The sequence below is a fragment of the Barbatula barbatula genome (genome assembly GCF_947034865.1).
Source record: "Barbatula barbatula genome assembly, chromosome: 9".
Taxonomy (NCBI): Eukaryota; Metazoa; Chordata; class Actinopteri; order Cypriniformes; family Nemacheilidae; genus Barbatula; species Barbatula barbatula.
Window position 1 is genome coordinate 13,178,518 of NC_136772.1, and position 24,901 is coordinate 13,203,418.

Genomic DNA, 24,901 nt, shown 5'->3' on the forward strand with positions numbered 1-24,901 from the left:
TCTCGCTTTAGCATCGGTGAAGCGTGTGGGCGACCTACAGGCTCTCTCTGTGAGCCCATCCTGTCTTGAATTTGGGCCTAACGACGCCAGGGTCGTCCTCAAACCAAGGCATGGCTATGTACCTAAGGTGCTCTCTACTCCGTTCAGAGCACAGGTCCCCTCCTCAGAGCGGGACCCAGAGCTTAACCTGCTCTGCCCAGTCAGAGCATTAAAAATCTACATTGAGCGCTCCGCCCCATTCAGACGGTCGGAACAGCTCTTTGTGTGCTTCGGTGACCGCACCAGAGGATCTTCGGTCTCGAAACATAGACTGTCAAAATGGATAGTCGAGGTTATATCGCTGGCGTACTCTTCCTTGGGCCTTCAATGTCCCACGAGAGTTAGAGCCCATTCTACTAGAGGCATTGCCTCTTCCTGGGCATGGTCTAGCGGTGTCTCTATAGAGGATATCTGTGCGGCGGCCTGCTGGGCTTCGCCGTCCACTTTTACAAGATTCTACAGTCTGGACGTCCCGGCCCTTCAGGCCTGGGTCCTTTCTGCTTTGGATTAGGCCGCTGAGCCCTGGCTCTATAGTTTTGGGACAATTAACCGGACTAGGCCACCTACTAGCTTGGCCTTCTCTGCCTTCTCAGTGATTCCCTGTTCTACCTCGTCTCCGAGCCAAGGCTCCGAGACTATCTGTGTTTTCGTTCCATCGGTAGCACGGCGTGATTATACTGGTTCCCCATAGCGTCCTGCTACGCAGTACGAGTGAAGTATCGATAGGGAACGTACTCGGTTACTAACATAACCTCGGTTCCCTGAGATACGGGAACGAGTACTGCGTTCCTTGCCGTGCTACGAGCTGCATTGTCGTCGCTTCAGTCGAAGTAACCTGAGGACTCTACGGCGATGCGTCTGCTTATATAGCCATAAGCCCCGCCCATTCTGGCGGGTGCCATCGCCATTGGTCCGGCAGCTCCGCTACGATTGGTTTAAAGTTTTACTTTTTTCCAACCAATCACCGTGCAGTTTTCATTGAATTGCTTCAGTCATCAGAGAAAAATGAGTTTTCCCCATAGCGTCCTGCTACGCAGTACTCGTTCCCGTATCTCAGGGAACCGAGGTTACGTTAGTAACCGAGTACGATCTGTTGCATTCCTCTTAAAGCGACAGTAGCATATTCAAGGAAATCACTCACTGTTTGTGACTTAATAGCTTCTGTAACTTCAATTATGATTCATCTTTATTGGATTTTTTTGTACATATGAAATGTTATGTTTTATATGATAACTTTAATCAATTTCTATACCTTAAAAGGTATATATACAGTATCTTATTTTAATTGTTTTATAGGTGTTGTTACTTGTAGCTTGATTATTTGATCTTATTTTTATTTGTCCGTAGTCCCATTTCTCTGAACATAGCACAAACCGAACCGAAACCATGACCTTAAAACCATGACACGAACCGCACTCGAGTAATTTGAACCGTTACACCTCTACTTTAAATGTAACATTCTGCATCATTTAGTTATTACTCCACAGTTAATAATAGTCTGTATAATATTTTACCAGTGTTTCTCTCTCCTTTATCTTCAATGAGTACTTCTCTGTGATGACCACGCTGTGTGCGTGTATCAGTGCCTGTGTATTTTATGTTCTGTGCGTGTGTGTTTTGTGCACGTGGGTCTTTATGAACCTGTGTGTGAGTGTTCTTGTGTTCGGTGAGTGTGTTTACATTGTTCTTCTTACTTTCCTTCTATAAATGTATATGTTTTAGTTGCTTGGTTGAAATGAAAATTGTCAAAAGCGCTATATAAAATGAGTTGAGACACGCAGTGAAAATTAGCGCTAAAAAGGCATGGATACAGCTGTTTCTGACACTGAGCTTATTGCATATGCATTTCGAATTTTCCTCTTCAGACACAAACTTTAGAGAGTAATTTAAATGAATCACACAACGCAAATTACTAAGGTTTGCTCTCCTCATTGTACTGTTACTGCATGCGCTAATTTGCGCTGCTCTCGGTAGATTATGTTGGATTATTCATTATAGGAATGAGATATCGGGCTGTGTTTTTTAATGTGCCCCTTGTTAGTAAATCACCCACAGAAATTTTCTCTCCCATCGCTGCTTTTTTAAACTGCGCTGTCGCATTATTTGACGTGTTTGGTAAATCTGGCCATTAGTTTTCTGACCTTTTCTTTAAATCGATTTAGGAGATTAAAGTAGAACAACGATACAAAAATTATCAAAAAGATTACCAAGAGATTATACATTTTTCCGGCAGTACAAGTCAAGTACAGTTTCATTTATATGAAGAAATTTTAAAATGCAGATTCAAAAATAATTTTTTCATTGTGCATTCCAAGTTATATCAAACTGCCGTTGGGTTATTTTGATTAAGTAATAACAAAAAAAAAACATAACACAAAAAAACATGATTTACCTACAGTTATCTGTTTTTGCAAATAAACTCTTCATATTTTTGAGAAGTACATATAGACTGAAAGTACACTTTCTTGTACAGTATTTGTATTCTAATGCAAACTTGAATAGACTTATTTTTTAAAGGGTTAACTATCCAAACCTCGAATGCAAATGCTTGAACTGAGATTTCATTTTGACTTATCGAGATATTTACTGCGCTCATGTAATGCACCAACCCACTGAGCATTTCTTCTCTTTCCACAAATTGGTAATTAGTTTACCTAAACAGAAAAAGAGCTTTGAGACTGTCACAAATGATGAAACAAGTAACCCTGGTGGTGATGATAACAGCCTGGAAACTGCAAACGCCATGGCAACCTCAACGGATAGTGAAAATGTTACAGGCTGAAACAGCATTACTAATGATTACATCAGTGCATGAGTCACCAGCACTGCTTTACTCAGGTGTCACTGGCTCCCAATGAGGAGCCATCTGTCCTGTCCTCCTGGACTCCCAGCACCCTGTTCTTCTGCTCCAGCATCATGCCATGCCCCACCATGCCATCGTGATTTCAGTCACTGAGTAATGACACTGGTAGTCTTCTACAATTCTTCCTTTATCCACCAAAACTGAATTGAATTAAATGCAATTCATCATTGATAAACTCCAGTCTCATTTTGCATTTGCACTTGAGCATTAGGCCAACACTTTTACATTTACATTTACACATTTGGCAGATGCTTTGGATAGAAGCGACATATAGATTGGTTTCTGACTAGCAATCCCCTGCGATCGAACCTATGACATTCTTGGCATTGCTAGCACCATGCTCTAACCGGTGAACCACAAGAAAGATTTCTTTGGACAACCTTGCCATTGTAAGTGTCATTCATTACTAGATGCAGAAACACCACAAGATCCAGCTGAGTAACAGAAACTCTAATAAGCCTAATGGCCCCTACAACATGGGTCTTTAACCGGGGGTCCGCGGCCGAACTTTCAAGGGATTCGTTAATTACCATTTTCTCACAAGCAACTTTTTGTAAAAATGTAAAGCATGGGTACAAAAATATTACAATCAATGTTCTCTATAAGCTGCGTACGTGCGCGACTAGGCGAATTCATTGAAACGTATGTCTTTCTTTCAAGAGTTTATTATCAGTGCATTCTTAGTCTCCCTTCCGATAAGTTCAGAGTACACATGAAAGTAGTTGTGTGCAGATAAAGTGAATTCTCATATATTTCTAAACTTTTTTGCACAAATTTGACTGTAAAGCGCTAATTTGACACGCAAATGACACCACGCCGCTTCTGCATTGTAAACTCAGACAAAACTATTGTACGTGTTTAAAATCAATGAAACACGCACCGTGTACTGAAGTTGCACGTCAAACGAGTTGCCCCAAAAATAATGCAGACCAGTTGCATGTTGCTCTCCATAGTCTGATATGATGCTCTGCAGATAAAACTCAGGAATTTTCCTGTAACAGCCGCGACAATGCTGATCCACAAGAAAGACAACGGAGCTCAGAATTATAAAATAGCTGTGTGTTCTGCAACACACAGAGAAGCAGGGGGAAAAAGAGGAAAAAAATAACACTTAATAAAATGGCCTGCTTTTAAAACAGGATCTCTTCCTCCACTAGAACAGTCTTTGTGACATTAACCAGGATCAGTCATTTCATTAAAGCTTGATAAAAAGATTCAGGACAAGTAAATATTTTTTTTTACTGTCCATCTCACAGTAAATAAAAAAAAATTAAACAATCTTGCTCCATGCATATCTCATCTAAGGGGTCCTGTGCTGAAAATGTTGAAGACCCCTTGCACTTTTAAAAGCTGAACAGATATTTTTTAAACTAGACATTATACACTTGCAGACTTTTTGAAAGTTTCAGATAGAAACACACTAACTGATCAAATCTGCAGACTGCCACAGACCTTCTGTAACAAGTCCACACTGAAAATCTGGGTAGAAACTGAGCAAAAGTCTCGTAGTGTATTTTAGCCTTAAATCACTTGCTGAATAGTCAGTTATGACATGCCATTTACTACAATTTACCGCAGACCCTTTTATCCATAATGACTTTTACTAATGACAGGGTTTTTGTATGAATTAAATATGGACTGAGCATTCTGCACGCTTCCATCCACTTTAAAATAAGGTTGCATGTGCCAAGTAAGGGATAATGTAAAGGCAACCGGTTGTTATCGCAGAAATAAGCCCAGACAGTGTGATCAGGACCCGAGCGGTGGATCTTGTATCAAACTGAAGGGGCTTATTTCGCCATAACAGCCGGCTGCTTGTACATTTTCCCGGCTATTTCACGGCTACTTGCCACATAAGAAAAAATGTCATGAGATGTGAATTTGGAATATTTTTTAGCTAATTTTTAAAGAATGCAGACCTTCCATGAGGAAAAGCTGTACTTTCGGTTCTAAGGTAAGAAACGATGTTCAAAAGTCACGAACGGGCAATTTGGTTCAATCATTTGTAAATATAATATCATATGTTATTAAAATATATATTTATATTTAATATGTCAAAAAAGCCTGTCAAAATGATTTTTGAGAGGTTGTTATCTGGGAATAACAAACCTGCAAATAACTCGACTGGCCAATCAGAATCAAACATTTCAACGAGCCGTGTAATAACAATACATTGGCTAATGTGGACGTTAATATAGTTATTAATATAGTTAATATAGTCGTTAATGTTAGTTAATGTCAATACAATTATCCATGTTAGTTCATAGTGTATTAACTAATGTAATTAGATACAACTTTGGTTTTAAAATGTATTGTAAATGCTAAAATAATATGAACTAAGAATAATAAATGTAGTAGTGTTGTTAAATCATTCAAGCCAGGGGTCTTCAACGTTTTTTGGGGCAAGGACCCCTTAGATGAGAGATGCATGGAGCAGGGACCCCCTTATACTAAATGTGTAAACAGAGCTACTTCAATAACAAACCTTATTGTTACAGCACTTTTATGTGAAGACATTACATTAGCACTATTATGAATGTTATTGTTGCGCATAAACACTTTTCTGTGTATTATTTTTATTATTAATATACACTCACCTAAAGGTTTATTAGGAACACCATACTAATACAGTGTTTGACCCCCTTTCGTCTTCAGAACTGCCTTAATTCTACGTGGCATTGAACATTCAACAAGGTGCTGAAAGCAGTCTTTAGAAATGTTGGCCCATATTGATAGGATAGCATCTTGCAGTTGATGGAGACTTCTGGGATGCACATCCAGGGCACGAAGCTCCCGTTCCACCACATCCCAAAGATGCTCTATTGGGTTGAGATCTGGTGACTGTGGGGGCCATTTTAGTACAGTTAACTCATTGTCATGTTCAAGAAACCAATTTGAAATGATTCGAGCTTTGTGACATGGTGCATTATCCTGCTGGAAGTAGCCATTAGAGGATGGATACATGGTGGTCATAAAGGGATGGACATGGTCAGAAACAATGCTCAGGTAGGCCGTGGCATTTAAACGATGCCCAATTGGCACTAAGGGGCCTAAAGTGTGCCAAGAAAACATCCCCTACACCATTACACCACCACCACCAGCATGCACAGTGGTAACAAGGCATGATGGATCCATGTTCTCATTCTATCTACACCAAATTCTGACTCAACCATCTGAATGTCTCAACAGAAATCGAGACTCATCAGACCAGGCAACATTTTTCCAGTCTTCAACTGTCCAATTTTGGTGAGACACGGTGGGGTCTTCTGCTGTTGTATCCCACCCGCCTCAAGGTTGTGCGTGTTGTGGCTTCACAAATGCTTTGCTGCATACCTCGGTTGTAACGAGTGGATATTTCGGTCAAAGATGCTCTTCTATCAGCTTGAATCAGTCGGCCCATTCTCCTCTGACCTCTAGCATCAACAAGGCATTTTCGCCCACAGGACTGCCGCATACTGGGTGTTTTTCACTTTTCACAAAATTGCTTAAGTCACATTTCTTTCCCATTCTGACATTCGGTTTGGAGTTCAGGAGATTGTCTTGACCAGGACCACACCCCTAAATGAACTGCCATGTGATTGGTTGATTAGATAATTGCGTTAATGAGAAATTTAACAGGTGTTCCTAATAATCCTTTAGGTGAGTGTAGATTGTTTGATTATTTTAAAGGATTTGCAGCAACATCCATTCATTTTACTGTGAGATTCAGAGTCATTTGCCTGTCAAATTGCTTTACAACTTTAACATATTTGAAAAGAAGTAAATGAGATTTCAATTTATTTGCACGCAACTCCTTTAATGCGTACTCTGAAGTTATTGCTAGGGAGAAGATTAAGCAGATGTAACATTTCTTCTATTGTTTCTGCTGCCTGAATGGATGTTTTTGTCTGCATGCAGGTTAAAATTGCAATAAGCGGGAGTTTCAATGCGGCCGCGCACATGCGCAGCTTAAATAGAGCATTGGTTGTAATATACATTTTTTTGACTATATTTTGCAGTGTGACATTTTTGTGCACTCCAGAGACATGAAAATCCAAAAATAAAGTTTGCTCCCCTGTGTGCATAGTACACACAAACAAATACCACCCCAAACCCATGTGTAACGGAGGCCAGCTAGTGAAGAGCTGTGCAGTGTAAGCCTCACTCCCCGACCATCAGAGACGGTCTAGCGACAGACGCTAGAGACTGCGGTCTTTTGTCTCCTCGTTAGAGCGCCCGTCTCCCATTCGGACCGGCGTCGGTTCGAAGCCTGCGCAGAGCGGGGCGAGTGGAACCGGTTACACATGCCACTAGTTGCTATTTTCAAAGTCTCAGTGTATGATTCTCGTAATAATCTTTAGAGTTAATACTGACAATGTCCAACCCCCAATGCATCTAAATGCACATGGCTCATTTTCTTCTTCGCAACTGAGCACAAAGTTGCTTCAACAACTAAACATTAGTTCTTCACGCATCTCCTAAGAATGTATGTTCTTTTTAATATAAGATGCCGCATTTTTCTATTTTACAAGTAATGGCTGATTCTGCAAATGAAGCTCAGACAGGTTAAAATATTACACTTGAAAATAATATTCATGAAGTAAGAAAAATATAAAAATATAATGTTGTCTTGTGAGAACTAGCCCCAGTGCCAAAACATGCACAGACCCACATGGCGCAGTGAGTCCACATCACAAGACCCACAGTATAGGCCATTGTCCATTCATAGTCAGCACTCAGACTCTTTAAAAGTAAACTGTATCATCAAACAGACCAGACCACCATTACACACCGGATTACATTTTCCATTTAATTCACAGACACACATCAACAATTTCTCAGTTCGGCTCCAGAAACAAAAACATTTCTGCGGTCTGTGCCATTGGCTGATGAAAACACAGCCCATTATACTGGAAAGAGTGGGATGCTAAGCCGAGTTACATAACGGCCCTTAAGTGGCACATTGTTTCCTACTTTTTTTCACCCCACCTAGTCTAAGGGGGTACTCTCACTAGGCAATCTGAACTGTGCCCGAGCATGCTTGACCCCAAAGCCCGGTTCATTTGACTAGGGTAATCGCTCCGTATCGCGCCCCGGCATGGTCCGTTTAGCCGTCCCTGGCTCGCTTGGAAGAGGTGGGTTGGGCTCGGGCGTGGTACACATGTAGTGTGAGCGAGAACTGAAAGCATGATGTAAATTATGCGACTGTTTAAATTCCTCCCTGAGATTCAGCTGTCACCGTAAACATCGGGTACACAGCGCACTTACACGTGCAGGCGTGTGTCACGGCAGCCAAAACTACTCCAGGTTTGTGAAACATAATCGTGGGGGACAATCGCGCTCGGGCACAGTTGAGAGCACCCAGTCTAAATGTGAGTACGCCCTTATACTTGTGTGTGTGCCTCCTGCCATTTCACACACCTTTTTCATTCGGGTCAGATGGCCCTTTCAGATCACGTTATTTCTGGCCATTCTAAATGTGGACTACCTGGCACCCAGAGACAAAGCAGCGTTTATCCAACACACCTGGGATCTGCCTGATTATAAAAGACTGTTGGAAATTATTCAGATATGAAAGCAGACATACTATTTTTAGCAGTCTGTTCTAAAAACAGAACAAAATTAATCATTAGCTAAACAAGGGGAGGGAGATGTGCTCACCGAGACCCACCGTGGCCCGGTGCCAGCAACCGAACTGAAATTCTGCCTTATTTGTACATGAACCGATGAGCGCTAACTCCTGCATTATTACATTTTGTTTTCATCTAAAGATAATTATTTATAAGAGATATTATTTCCTGAAGGTTTCCGCAGTAAGTTCCGGTAGTAGCCTATTGATCATCTATCTACCTGGTAAAACTCAGTTCTTAGTAGTAAAACATTTTGTTATTATTGGATATATAATCTGCTTCACATGTCGATTTATAACAAACAAGAACATGTAATTTGTGAAAGACAAAGTTTCGTCCAGTAACAAAAATAATAATAAAATATTGATTTGACATTCAACTGCTCTCAATAAATGCTTGATTATAACAACAGCCTGGGATATAACATTTGAACAGTGGAGGGTTGCTAAGCAACTGTGTTTGAGAACAAGAGTTCTGTGCGATAATAAATCAAGTCACAGGGCGTGAAACAGTTTCAGACGCATTAAATCACATCAGTAAAGTTTGAACATGTTATTGTTCCTCTGACAATGATAATTAATCCAAACGCTACTCGAGAAAACAATTTTTAATTAATCATAAATTACTGGAAAAGTTTAGCCTCAGGCCTGGGTAAAAATACTGAGGAGCGAGAGACGTTGACTGATGAATGAGGGAAGAAGGACGTGGGAGTTGTGAGGAGTTAGCATTAGCATCTATCAGTCAAATATTACAGCTTATGGTGTAACCGAACGACCGACTTTCGTAGACTTAAAACCTTAAAGGGATATTTCACCCCAAAATATTGTTTTCAACCTCATGTCATTCAAAACCTGTATATGATTCTTACTTCTGTGAAAAAGAAATGAAGATATTTTGAGAAGTGTATCAGTGGTTTTCTATCCATACAAAGGAAGTCAACGGGGTCAATGTCTGGTTACAAACGTACTTCAAAATATCTTCTTTTGTCTGCTACAGAAGGAAGGTCATACAGGTTTGAAATGACATAAGGGGACGTACATGACAATCTTGTAGGTGAACTATCCCTTTAAGCCTCTGTGAGCCAGAAGCATGTAAACAAGTATGAATCTCACCACTCCGATGGAGAAATAGTTGTTGACTATGCTGTTGGGCACAGGGTCGCCCTTCTCCTCCTTATCGTCAGGGATGATGTCGATGTTCCAGCGGTCATGAAGCACCTCTGTGCTGTGCTCAATATCCCTGAGGAACTTCACCAGACTGCCTCCTTCATAGCCTGTCAAACAGGTACAAAATAAAAATGTAGATGCAGACACATACACATAACTTCTATTTATCTAAAATATTGTATGAAAATAGTTTGAAAGAATAAAATAAGTACATGATGAGTCTTCCATTCTGCCTATGATGGTGAATAGCATCACAATGTCAAAGTTAATGTAGTTTAATTGAAATTTCAACAAAGTAAGATCTTATAAACAGACTAAAGTAATACAATGTTGTAAAACACAAAACTTGCATGACTGGGTGCTCAGTGAAGTGGTCTGAATGTCTTATAAAACAGCTTTTTATGATCAACCGTTGATGTCACTTTCAAGAACTCCAGTAATCAGGTACTCATTAACATCTGTAGTCCGTTCCTCACATGACTTTAAAAGACCATTAATACATTAAATTACATGTGGTATGCAGAAACATTAAAAAATATTAAAAGTTTTTTTGAACCTGCACATGAAAGCCCCCAGCAGGCCAATGTTCCTCTAAATTTCTCTTTTTTGTCCCACAAATTAAAAACAATTACACAATGGTAAGTTAATATTTTGGGGTCAGCTATTCCTTTAAAAATAAAAGATAGTCCATCCTGATGACATGAGAGATAAACTCAACTGATTAATTACACCACAAAGAGACTGAACTCTGTGTCCTTGGAGGACTTTTCAACGCCTGGCAACCCGTATACATAACACGATCATGTCTTACAGAGGTAGATCCGCCATACAGAGGATCCCTAAGGTTGATGAACTGCATGTTACCTAACCTCCATAAAAGAGGCATCTTTTAATGAGGGACATCTTACTGTGAATCAGGTGGGGATATGGTCCCCCGCCTGGCAACCAAAGGAGGAAACGCACATGTGTGATGACACCCAGACATCACTCTTTCTCTTTGAACAATACGTAATAGACACTTCCAGCTGTACGTTTCGTGAAGTTTAGTTTGAACGCTGTCTTACACGGCACACAGGTGATACACATGTAAATCAAAGTCTCACATGCAAAGATAAACAAGCCCACCATCCATACGAAATTATAAGTACGTTGATCCTTACGCTTGCACAAACCACACAAGTGCACACAGGAAACACTGATACGAGGTTAATTGATTTAGCAACATCCACAAGGCCACGCACACCTGTCTTACAGGCGCACGCAAGCAATATCACAGATTTTTATCATTCCATCATACTGTACACAAACCCAGTAGTCTTCTCTTGTCGACTACACAAACTCATTCCAAAAAAATAAACAAATACATGGCATATTCATCTCTGATGAGATGGATTTTTTTATGCATTTTTAATCATTATACATATATTGCAACAGTTTTAACTTGTTGGTCAAGAACATGTGGCCTTTTCTGTCAAAATCAAATCTTGGTTTCCAGTGTATTCTTAACAAATTCTATCTGGGGTGTATGTGCTTCAGAGCTGTGTCCAGTGACACCTACCATATTCACGTGACTGAACAATAAGATGATTGAAAGCCAATGTATGATTATATCCCCTTTTTGAAGGGTTTACACAGGATTGCACTTGAAGAATGCATTTTTGAAGCCTAATCTCAGTTTAATTCTGTTAAATTTTGAAGTCCTATAGTAATTTAATCAGAACCTCTGGTGGATAGTGTGTTATTTTCTTACCTCCGCCCCAGCGCAGGCAGCGAGCAAGGTCGTTCCCGGTACCCAGTGGCAGGATCGCAACAGGTGGATGCCGAGCAAAATTGGCTTTATCTGGTGTAGAACATTAAGAAAAAACTATTAATATTTTCACCATTTGCAAGTTAAAGTTCCATTTGTAATATGAAAAATGTCTGAACAATGAAGAATTGTAGACTCTTAGTTTGTATGTTAATATTATAATAATTAATATATGCTTTTGTCATTTGTTTATTTTTTATGTTGCTATATAAGATAGATGTAATTGTATTTTATTTTAGTTTCTGTTTATTATTGAAAATTTAGTTACGTATTTCAGTTTATTTCTGAGATTTCAATTTCAATTAATCCCAATTATTCTTGGCTAATATTTTATTTGATTCCAATAAAAAGAAAATAAATTATATTTTAGCAAACTTAAATGGTCAAAATAAATCGATTTAAAGTTTGGTCTTATATGATTTGGTTACAAACTGTCTGTCTCTCTAACCCCCGACACTCAAAATAGAAAACACTGAATTTGACTGATCAATTCAGTCATTCCTTTTTCATTAAATTTTTTGATAGATACCGTGATAATATCGCAACCAAGAATTCATGTGGCCAACAAAACCGTGTAGTGAACACCTGATATTGTGACAACTATTTTGTGTTCCTCCTACACAACATTTTCACGCATAAAACATCACACATAATTCCTAATAGATCTGATTCTCTTGTTCGGAGGCAAACGGCAGGATACATCTGCTGAAGACAGGCAGGCAGTGTGTTGAACTGTATTGTTTTGTCCTCGCGCTGAAGGTCCCTGTGTGGCTTATTGCTGTGTGTACAGGGACGCTGTTTTCGGCACTGGTCCGTATGGCATGATTTACTACCTAACCACAGGGGCTCTGTGAGTTATCGTCAGCAGCAGGCTTTTATAATACCAGTCAAACTTGAGGGGGTGATGAACAAGCGAGGAGTGATCGCAGAGCAGCTCTCAGACAAGTTTAAAAGCGAAAAAAAAGTGTTCCTAAATCGGTATTTTAGGCTTGTTTCCAACTTGCACTGTGCCTTCCCAACTTTCCACAAAGACAGGCTAAAGAGGATATAAGGGAATAAAGAACACATCGATCTAAGTTAGTGATTCAATGTTGTCAACCAATTGTAATTTTTAAGGTTTGGAGACAAAACTGATTCTGAATCAGCTTATGGGCAGTTATCTAAGACCTCTCATGCAAGTTCCTCTCAAGTGCTCATCCATTAACATCAATTTGGCTGTCATTGGGGAAAGGCCATTATCTTACATGCATTCTCTTGAATCCAAGAGATCTCAGATGATTTAGTGCTCTTCCTAAAAACCATGATTTGTGAACTATTATCTTTCAGAGGATTTTCAAACATCACCATTAGATGCGGGACTAAAAAAGTGCCTTTGCATCACTAAAGGAAATTCTGACATTTCAAATGCTTGTAGATTAGTGGGTTGAAATAAAGATTCAGAATTGCAAACAAATGTGGATAAATGCAATCACAGTAAAGTAAAACAAGACAATTGCAAGTCAATACAGGAACAACTGTATTTATTTCAAATAACGATTTGATGTTTACATAATTTGCTTTGGTCGTATAAGCAGACATTCAATTTGAAAGATGAGAGTTATATTGACTAAATGTTTCACTAAGAACAAATAAACAGGCAGCCTGATGGTGTAGTAAGCAAATGTTATCAAAGCTGTGGAAAGCACACCGACATACTCACCGACACAGTCCAAAATCCACCCCACTGTTCCATCACCTCCACAGGCCAGCACACGGAAGTCAGGCACGTCCCGAAAAAAGTTGAGCCTGGTAGACAGAAAAAATGCAATGAGATGATAAAAAATTCTCCATCTACCACTGGTTGATCAAACAGATAGTCCCACCATAAATTGCTAACATGGTTTTATATGCCAAAACCCAGAAATGAGTTAGGATACAAAATTCCAGGTAAAATAAGGTTTGTGGTTAACACAACATACAAGACAAACAAGATATTTTTTGCGTTTTAATCCACAATATAAAACATACCAGTAGGACCTCACTTGTTTCATGATTTTATTTTAGTTTTTACATATTTCCGAGTTGCTACATGGGACAGCATATACAGTATTTAGGTAGGACAGCCTCTCTTTTAGAACCATCACCTTATTGTGGTGGAGAGGTTTGTGTGTCTCTATGAACCTGAGGGCTGTGTCAGATGAGGGGCCAGACAAAGAATGGTTCAATAAAAAACCCTATGAGTAACCGAGGTAGACATGGAGTGACCCTGCCCGGAGGAAGCCCAGGGCCCCCGTCTGGAGCCAGGCCCAGAAGTCTGGTGGCTGGGTTTGCCACGAAGCCTGGCCGGGCACAGCCCGAAAAAGCAACGTGGCCCCCATCTCTCCATCCCATGGGCCCACCACCTGTGGGAGGAACCGCTGGGGTTGGGTGTGCTGCCACATAGGTGGCAGTGAAGGTCAGGGGCCTCAACGGACCAGACCTGGGCAGCAGACGCTGGCTCTGGGGACGTGGAACGTCACCTATCTGTGGGGGAAGGAGCCGGAACTGGTGTGGGAGGTGGAGCGCTATCGGTTAGATCTGGTGAGGCTTACCTCTACGCACAGTCTCGGTTCTGGAACGATACTTCTGGATAAGGGTTTGACTCTTTTCTTCTCCGGAGTTGTCCAGGGTGTGAGGCGCCGGGCGGGTGTGGGAATTCTCACAAGTCCCCGGCTGAGCGCCGATACGTTGGAGTTTACACAGGATTGTGTACGTTTACACAGGATTACCCTGGTGGACGAGGGAGTGGCCTCCCTACGCCTGCGGGTTGTGGGGGTGGAAACTCTGAGTATTGTTTGTGCATATGCACCAAACAAGAGTTCTGAGTATTCGGCCTTCTTGGAGACCTTAAGTGGATTCCTGCAGGGGGCTCCAGTGGGGGACTCCATTGTTCTGTTGGGGGACTTCAACGTGCATGTGGGCGAGGATGGAGATACATGGAAAAGGGTGATTGGGAGGAACGGCCTCCCTGATCCAAACCAGAGTGGTTGTTTGTTGTTGGACTTCTGTGCTAGTCAGGGATTGTCTATAACAAACACCATGTTCGAGCACCATAGGGATGCTCATAAGTGTACTTGGTACCAGAGCACCCTTGGCCAAAGGTCAATGATCGATTTTATAATAATTTCATCTGATCTGAGGCCGTATGTTTTGGACACTCAGGTGAAGAGAGGGGCGGAGCTTTCAACTGATCACCATCTGGTGGTGAGTTGGGTCAGGGGGTGGGGGAAGACTCTGGACGGACCTGGTAAGCCCAAACTGGTAGTGCATGTAAATTGGGAACGTCTTGAGGAAGCTCCTGTCCGACAGACTTTAAACTCACACCTCCGGCGTAGCTTTTCGTGCATCCCTGTGGAGGCTGGGGGCATTGAACCCGAGTGGACAATGTTCAAAGTTTCCATTGCTGAAGCTGCGGCGAGGAGCTGTGGTCTTAGGGTCTTAGGTGTCACAAGGGGTGGTAACCCATGAACACTGTGGTGGACACCGGTGGTTAGGGAAGCTGTCTGACTGAAGAAGGAATCCGGAGGCAGTTGCAGGGTACAGAAGGGCCCGAAGGGATGCAGCTTCTGCCGTGAAAGAGGGAAAGCAGCGGGTGTGGGAGAAGTTTGGAGAATACATGGAGTTTGGAGAAGGCATATAACCGGGTTCCCCGGGAGATACTGTGAGAGGTGCTGCGGGAGTATGGGGTGAGAGGGTCTCTTCTCAGGGCCATCCAATCTCTGTATGACGAAAGTGTGAGCTGTGTCTGGGTTCTCGGCAGTAAGTCGGACTAGTTTCAGGGGAGGGTTGGCCTCCGCCAGGGCTGCGCTTTGTCACCAATCCTGTTTGTAATATTTATGGACAGGATATCAAGGCATAGTCGGGGTGGGGAGGGGTTGCAGTTCGGTGGGCTGGGGATCTCATCGCTGCTTTTTGCAGATGATGTGGTCCTGATGGCAACATCGGCCTGTGACCTTCAGCACTCACTGGATCGGTTCGCAGCCGAGTGTGAAGCGGCTGGGATGAGGATCAGCACCTCTAAATCTGAGGCCATGGTTCTCAGCAGGAAACCGATGGAGTGCCTACTCCAGGTAGGGAATGAGTCCATACCCCAAGTGAAGGAGTTTAAGTACCTTGGGGTTTTGTTCACGAGTGAGGGGACATTGGAGCAGGAGATTGGTCAGAGAATCGGCGCAGCGGGTGCGGTATTACATTCCCTTTATCGCACTGTTGTGATGAAAAGAGAGTTGAGCCAGAAGGCAAAGCTCTTCATATTATCTTCATTTGTGATTAGCAGAACAAATTACTCTGAACAAATAAAAGTATACAGGTTTGGAACAACCTGAGGGTGAGTAAATGATGACAGAACTTTAAGGGTGAACTATCCCCGCTTCAAGGGAACCCGGTGTATAGAGAGATGTATGGCTTGATAAGTTGTAATAGTCTTACAATACTAGCATTTGTTGTTAGAAATGCATTAAATTGTTTCAACATTTTCAATTCTTAAAAAAATAACTGACTGTAATACTCATTTTAACCAAAGGAGGCCGCCATGTTGTTTTTTGATGACGTAAACTTGTTGCACTTGGCTAAGCAGCCAAACTAAACACAGACACACTATTCAGTTCTTCGTTAAATATAAGGTTCTGTAGGATAATATATATATATATAATGCTAAAATAAGAAAGAATGAAAATAAAGACGCTATTTGGTGTATTTCCATACATTTTAATATTGTTTGTTAGAAACAAAACAAACATGCATATTAATAGCAAAAATTATTTCGACTTTATTATATACAGCTTTCCTGTAGCTCAGTGGTAAGAGCATGGCTCAAACAACGCCAAGGTGGTGGGTTCGATCCCAGTGGATTGCACACACTTAGAATATTTTTAATAGGATAATGCAATGTAAGTCGCTTTAAATAAATGTATATGTACAGTAAATGTTACATGATATAATATATAATAGTAAATATACATGATGTTTTAGCCATTACAAAATGCATTTTATCCAGATTTGAACTTTTTGATGTTGATTTATCAGTAGCCTAACGTTATTGTCTTCTCTCCCTCTGTCATTAGCTGACGGAGGCTAATATTCACGTGTGCTCTAATACAGAATAAATAACCAAACCGCAAGCATTATTGTTGTGTTTATCAGTATATTCTCATAATGTATAAAGTATATTATTATAGTGGATGTTCATGTCTTAAATTATCTTAAATGCCTTAAAAGCGGTAGTTTAAAGGGGTGGTGCAACGGTGTGCGATGCATTCTGACTTCTTTGCTGTGTTAAACGTGCTGTCTTCTCATGCTTAACATTGTAAAAAATAAGTTGGATGTATTACGTCATATTTCTGTGCTCGATACACTCCACCAGTGTTCTTACAGGTTTCGTAAAAATGTTTTCGAACATGAAAAAACGTTACGTAACAACTTTTCTTAGTCCCTTATTGGACAATTCTCCGGGAAAAACATGCATCAACCACCTGCGCATCAACCATGGATATCGGGAGAGGGAGCATGCGCACAAGTCACTTTCACTTGTGTGCAGGAGAGAGAGAGAGCACTATGTTTGCGAAGTTCAGCTGCATTGCTTGTTCGCTGCATTTGGAATATGAATGTTATATAAACAGTGGATATAACGCTGGATTTTGAGATCGTTTGAAACTGATAGATGTCGCGGCGGTCCCAGCGCTAAAAGAAAGGTGCCATACTATTCTGTAAGTCCTCAAGATTAATATGAGATATACAGAAACTGTCTGAGTAAGGGCCGCTTTAAAGCTATAATTAAATGCACGCTTAACTTGAACAGACACTTACTGATACTGAACGCATTCTTCTTTTATAACAGGCAGGCTGGCTTGTGTGAAGAGGACATACCGCCACCTACTGTCCCTGTGTGTTTATATATCTGATCTTATGTTTTACGTGTCATATTTTATGGTTATATATGGAAAACGTGTGTACTTCGCTGTTGCGAAAGAGAAGAGGTTTAGGTGGCAACCATATGACATCACGGATTTTTACGCAAAACTAAAATGGCGGCCTCCAAGTAAACTATTTACTATTAAGTTTATGAATACTGTGACAATACTATAAATTATTTCACAATTATAAAGTCAAATGCCATTGTTCATATATTAAGTCATACATCACTCTATACCCAAGGATCCCTTTAAATGCCATCATGCATAAAAATAAGAATGCAAGCATAACTCGATTTTTTTTTTTTAAAAAGTGGATGTAGATTAATTCACAGAATAGTTCCTTATTAGGAAAGAAATTCTAAATAAAGTTTGAAAGAGTTATTGGAAGCTTGGTGGTGGTGACACTGATGTTGAGGGGCTGTTGTTTAGCTCATTTATTATAATTGAAAGTAAATTAAAAAGTAAAGAATCACACTTTACAAATTAAAACAGAGCAGGACAAGAGCTGAAGAAAACATCGCCCTCCGTTGGTCAGGGGTCTGCACTTTACCTCACAGGTGACATCAGGAGGACACATTCCGTCCATAAAAACATTAGGGATCTGCTAAAGCACTGAGCATAAAATACTAACAAAACAACTGTGTGAAATATTAATTTAGTGCATCCTCTCTGCATGAGCTCTGATAACTTAGCATGATTTATGTATGCAGCACGGAGGCAAACATTAAATGCTACAAACAACGCATTTAATGGGTGTTCAAACATGGTTTGTACACTTTCAGCCTTGAATGGTCGTTGCTATGGCATGTTACCAATTAGGCAGTCGTTTCAATGCTTAATTCCCTTAGCATTTTAATTTAGCTAAAACTATATAAACAGTGTCGCCAACACAGAGCTGACAAAGCACTCCACTGAACTTCAATAGCTCAGCAACTGGAACAGAAACCACCAAATCATCCTGTCTAAATGCTTAAATGATACCTTAGTTGAATCACAATGTACCACGTCTGTTTAAAATGGCACAGCACGCTCCTGTTGCACTGACAAGGTTTGCGTAAACAATGACGGGATGCAGCAGAGGACAAAGACTTGTTCGATCTGTGTGTTTTTCAATATAGGGCCTAACGCTATATAAAAGCGGCCTCTTCAGCGGTGACACTTAGCAAAATAAGCACTCGGGTCTATTTTCATCGCTCCATCGTTTGATCTTCACTTAGACCCTCAGTGTAAATCGTTTGGAAAGAAATAACAAAGGGGATAGAATGAAAGAGTTAGACAAAAAGATTGATTCTCCAAGATTAGCAGTACTCAAATTGTAGCTATTTGCTTCGAATTAGCTTTTTGGATTTTAGCTTTTTTGGTTTGTTCTGTAATATCTAAAATACATAATCACAACATAAAATGTAACTGCATTTTGCAGGCATTTTTATTCAAAGCGACTGCATTTAAATATACATTTCATCAGCTACTGTATACGTTTTCTGGAAATTGAACCAATTGAGCTGAAGGAAGACTGTATTGTAGATTACATAGAGCAGTCATCCACAATAGGTGGACCGCAGTCCGGATCCGGACCTCTCAGGAACATTTATGTAATTGATGTTTTACTGCTATATCCTTGAATATATTAATGTAGTGTCAAACGAGCTTCTTTTGATCCCTTTCCGCTCCATGCGTGATGCTTCTCTCACGCCAAAGACGCGCCGCGTGAATAGCAGGAACACGAATTGCAGACACGCAGAGCAGGTACATGGACAAAATGCAGCAAATATTAAAGCATTTGTATCTGTTAGTCTGTTTACTATATGTTTCCAGCCTTACAACCAGATTTGTGATATTTTATTAACCATAACATTTTTATCTACATTTAGCATTAGCATTATTGGTCAGCATGTAAACATTTGTGACCCTGTGAAAACCCAAGCTAAGGTCTCATAAACTAATTGATAATAGACAACAAGCATCAAAGATTAATTTCGAGCATTGATTTCACAAAATTTTTGATTTCATTCAGTCAATATTAAATGTATCGTTATATTGTCACACAATATTCTGTAGGATGATTTTATGAAGGACTAGGTTTTCACAAGCAGGGTCGCATTTTGTAATGAACAACGTTTTATTTGGGAAATTATTTAAAGATTTAAGTAGTTCTGGAATGAATGGCATGGAAAGGCTAATTTAGTAAGTAACTTTGTTTCTGTTTATGATGAAAGCATTTTAATTATTACATTACATTTGCTGTTTGCATGTTGTCAGTTGGTTTTATGTACAAATATTAATTATCAGACTTCTATTAAGAGGGCATTCCCCTAAAGCCAAAGAGCCTATAGATATCAAATTATGAAATAAATGGACATATAAAAGATCATATCTTTTATACAGTATTTCCAACTGGGTTAAATTGATTAAATATTTATTTATTTTCAAAAAACATATTGTCCGGACCTCCTTTTTGGAAGAAAATATAAAGACCGGACCTCTTGGATCTTTAATTGAATACCTCTTTCATAAAGTTTTTTTCATAAACCATGTGTATTTAGTTACTAGGTACCATGCGTCACAGATCGATACTTTAGGAGCAATTTGAAGATCTAATGGTGAGTTTTCAAATTGAAGATCCAGGAAAAATAAGCACTGTGACTAAGAAATGTTTATGATGTTTACACGTTTTGTCAATCAAGATATTCTTTACAGATTAACACATTATTTGCTATTTTTAAAGCTAAATAAGATTGGCAGAAGTAAAAAGTTAACACGAGGCTATAAACTACACTATAATCGCTCCATATCCACGTGACCACAACCAAGCCACCGACAACTTATTCAAACTTTATTAAATACATAGCCCCTTGTAAATTATGAATTTGTGAATGAATCCCCATCCACTTATTTTATTTGTGCCCATATTGCATTATTTGTGAGATTTATATGTGCAATGACATCTAATGTCCCAGCTAGAGGATGTTGTTGCTTTTAGCAACTACCATTTTAAAGAAACAATAAAGCTTTAAAAAATAAAAAAGCATGTTATATCTGGTGTGTCTACATCATTTCAGGCGATTTACCAAAAACCTATCCAACTTTGGGGAGATGGAAACCGAAACCCTAAAATGCTAACTTGCTTCTGGGATTTGCATGCAAAAATATGTAATCTCTGAGTTACTCTATACACCTTTGAAGATATAGTTATTTATAATATACTGCATTTCTGTCAAAAGATCCTCCAAAAAAATTACACATTGGACCTTTAAAATCATTTTGCTATTAAGATGTTTATGCAAACAATATTTTAAATGAGGAACATGCAGACAGTCTTCAGCTATCAATAAGACAACAACATCTTTCTGACACGCTTATAATAATAATGAATCAAGCTGTTCAACCTGGCTTCTTAAAATATCACACAAAATATGATTACAGTGACGTTCAAACTCCCATAATTAGGGGAAAAGATGGATGATTGGTTCTTGCCACATGACACATAACGGAAAGGAAACAACAACGGTATACGTGGCATATGGTTTTGAGTGACACAAAAGTGTGCAAGGATGTGAATATAACAGATAATCTTATTGTTTTCCGTGTGGAAATTAGTGATGTTACATACTTCCATCTTTATCTGTCTGTGAATGGACTCTTCAGTATGAGTAGAGCTCTAGTCGTCTCGTGTAGTGTTAGGGATAGACTAGGGTAAAGCCTGATTTCCTGTGAAACAACCACCATTGCTTATCTTCTTTTGTGTATTGCTCTCTCTGTCTCTTTTTCTTTCTCTATCTCTCTCTCTCCTTTTTCCTGAACGAGAGTGACTGTTGCTCAACCGCAGGCTGCTGAACAAAATGTACTAATGCAACTGAGTGGGTTTATGTGTAACTCAGTAACTAATGAGTAGACCACAGTGAAAGTGAGAGGCCACGAGGAAGAAAAGTCACAAATAATATTTCTTTAATAAGAGCCAGTTTCTTTGAGCAGGGCACCACTGGCAGTCCTGGGTCAACTGGTGCCCTCAGCAAGATATTTACAGTACTGGTCAAAAGTTTTAGAACACTTACTCAAGTATTTATTTTATCCACATTTTAGAAAACAGAGTAAGCTCAAAACTGTGAAATAACACAAAGGAAACTATGAGAATTATGTTCCGACAAAAAAAGAAAAACGAAACTTATTATATTTTATCACATTTTCTTGCAGAAATGTTTTGTTGGTATTGTGTCATCCTGCTTCTTGGGGTTTTGCCCTAAGAGGCTTTTTAAACAACCGTGCTCCCCACGGATCCCGCCCTGACCCAGAGACGAGCCAGCCACCAACCCTCAGCCTGGAACGCTTGCCTGACCTCACCGCAGACGGAGAGCCTGAGCCCACAGTGACACCGACGGCAGCATGCGACCCAGGGACTGAGCCTCCGTTTGCCCTGGAGCCTGACCAGGTGCATGAGTTAGCAACATCGTCCTCTGTCGTGGGAGTACTGGTGAACTTTGAAGGAAGCCCGCCGTTGAGGGTGAGCTACAAACCACCTCTGGACTGGACAAATGACTTTGGCTTCCACCCCCCGCTGGTTCCGCCCAGTATTTCCTCATCCCTGTTGGTCCCGCAAAGCGCTTCCGTGTCCCCGCTGGTCCCCATGAAACTCCCGCCCTCTCTGCCTCCGTCAGACAGTTGGTCAGCTCACCCTCAGTACGCCAGCAACATTGGGTCGGATGAGTCTCTGGATCTCCAGCCGCACATCTACCTTTGATATGGAGTATCCCATGTCTCCGTCCTCTGCCTCTGAGACCCAGACTCCACCTCGGTCCTCTGATCCAGCGGCTACACCTTGGCTCCTACCTCCCTCGTCTTCACAGTGGCCCGTCATCCCACTGGCCCCACCAGGCTCCCTCGTCCCTCCTGCTCCGCCTTGGTCAGTCGTCGACCACCCGCTGCCTCTGGGCTCCTATCCTCTAGCTCCACCTCCATCCATGCCTTTGCCTCGGCCGCTGAGCCATCAGCTCCGCCTCGGACCTTGGAGACACATACCCCTTAGATCGTCCTGGCAGAGCTGCATCAGCTGGGGTTCTGGAGAGGTGATGTAGTAGATCCGTAAAGGGGTCAGTGAAGGGCTCTAGTGTGGTGAAGGGGTCCGGTGATGAAGAGGGTGAAGTGGACATCGAGGTTATGGCGGTCTTCTGTCACGGCACACAAACGAGCAACGATGCCACACACGAAGAACAGTTCAAATGTTTAATGAAGTGCTCTATCCACAGGTCAGTTATAATCCACACGACATCTTTGTTCTGAGTCAGCCACCGTAGGTGTTTGTCACATTTATACCTTTGGTAAAGCGACCTACAGTGCATTCAAGCTATACATATGTGTATTCTTAAAAAATCTAAATCCAAAACTTGGTGTTGCAAGCACCATCAGTTGAGCAATGCTTGGTATTTGGATGCGAAGGCGCTTCAGTAGATTATATTTGTTTAAAGAGGAAGCCTTGTCTTGACTGACACACTCAGAAGTACATTAAGCACTCATTTGAATACATTTACTCAGCAGGGGGCTTCAGCAGAATCTTTTTGAGCCAAATTAAATGTCTTATAGGTCTCTAAGAGTCTCTTCCAATTTCTGAGTGGTTCCTCTCCAGGACTACATGATTGCAGGCTAGCTCACAGTATTGCACGTTTGTGAAATCAAAGGTATAAAAAGAGAGGAAATTACGGCAGAACAAAACAACAGTAAGAATGTCAAACTGTTTTTGAGTAATTCCCTGTCATTACTGGAAAAATATATTTTGCATGTGTCTCCCTCAAACTTTGATGCATTTTTAGTTGCCTTACCCTGCCGTTGGTCCTCCACGATCCAGACTGTACACCTGCCTGGGGTTGAGCAGGTACTGGAATTTCCGCAACACCCTGTTAAGGACAGATGGAAAAAACAGCACATGATAAATCAAGTAATAAATAAATTATATTACCAGATTAGTCCTACGGCCTTAAAAGTCCAATGTGAATTTTTGTCTGTTTATGCCTGATATGCCTGTATATGCCTGATATGAAGATGTGTTTTGGTCGGTTGGATCACAAGTGGCTGAAATACACATACACTTTTACACCAACTGCTGTACTCCGTCTACTTATCCACTTTTGACCACTTCTGTCCTGATTTCTTCAAGAAATCTGAAAAAGCATACACACTTACCCAGCCATAGACCCAGTGGATGCAATGTACGTATGAGCGCGACTGTAGGTGACAGAAAAAAACCTATAGAGAGCAGCGGATTTATTTCTGCATTGACATATGTGAGACAGTGCTGAACACTGAATGTGTGTTCGAAATGGACATTCTGCATGGCATGTTTTTCATCTTTAAATTAAACTTTTAGGTCTTTAGCCGGCACAGGTTAAATCTTGTCTGGTCAGCGCGCTTCTCATAATGTTTATGCATGATGTCCCTATGCAAAGAGTACACTGTGTCTTGTGGCTGTTCATCAAACGCAGCAAAAGTCTGACTAAAGCAGCCCGTTCAATATCTCAATGCTACTCTCCTATTGCAACACTCGCACTTGTTGACAGGGACAAAAATATATAAATTGCTAACATCTAAATAAAGAAATCACACTATATTGCTACCTAGTTTTGCAACTGGGTAAATACTACCTTACATGCATAACAAACTGTGTTATAGTAATTTAAAGGTTACATATATTTTGTGAGTCGCTCGTTGCAATTTACAATCTCATTGCTAGATGCCACTAAAACTCAAATACTGGACCTTTAACGGTATCAGAGCGAGTTAATGATGACATCATTTGATTTTTTGGCTGTACTGTTCCGTTAACAGATCTACACAACTGGTGGAACCAGTGAATACCAATAACAGCCAAAAGGGCCAGAACAGCACACACACATATACACAGACCTTTTCAGAATTCCTCAATAACCTTGAAACAGTAAAATAATTATTTTCTGAGGATTCTGCAATGTCCTTTGCTGTTAACTGGATTAGCTTGTCTGACCCTTAAAAGTACAAAAACACAGAGAGAAAGCGATGGAGAGACAGAATACAGAGGGCTTTTAGTCTGAGGTGCGTCACAAGCCACACTTTAATGCGGGGGTGATCATTTGAGCACTTATCAACACTGAAGACTTGCTTATGCAAAGAACAAAAGAGCGCAACCAAGTGTCAAGCCCGGCCAATGGGCTCTCAGCATGCTGTGCAGGCCAAACACGGTGGAAAAAACTCAATAGTGACCACTCTGTTCCTTTGTTTGCATCTTTTTTGGGGCCAGGGCAGTTACAATGTCTCTGTTTGAGCGATTGTCTAATAATGGAGGAAAATCGGCCAATTAATGGTATTTAAAACTGCGTTGCTATGGCGATGCCAGCGCTAAATCCCAAAATCGGTCCCCCGGAGGACATGGGGTGGGCGGTGAGAGCTGAAACAACACCCACATTCTTCCTCCTTAAACAGCATTGCTGTCTCCTGCTAGCTTTGATGTATTTAGGACACTGCCC

General features: G+C 40.7%; 1 protein-coding gene across 3 annotated transcripts in view; it reads right to left on the reverse strand.

Annotated features, from left to right (window-relative positions):
* dgkg (diacylglycerol kinase, gamma) overlaps positions 1–24,901 on the reverse strand; it is a 102,737-nt gene that overhangs the window by 44,381 nt on the left and 33,455 nt on the right. For all 3 annotated transcript variants that reach the window (XM_079463730.1, XM_079463731.1, XM_079463729.1), the window contains 4 exons: positions 23,225–23,299; positions 13,184–13,269; positions 11,428–11,517; positions 9,624–9,784 (listed from right to left, as the gene is read on the reverse strand). In XM_079463730.1, the coding sequence (XP_079319856.1) occupies positions 9,624–9,784; positions 11,428–11,517; positions 13,184–13,269; positions 23,225–23,299 (412 nt within the window). The remainder of the gene's footprint in view (positions 1–9,623; positions 9,785–11,427; positions 11,518–13,183; positions 13,270–23,224; positions 23,300–24,901) is intronic.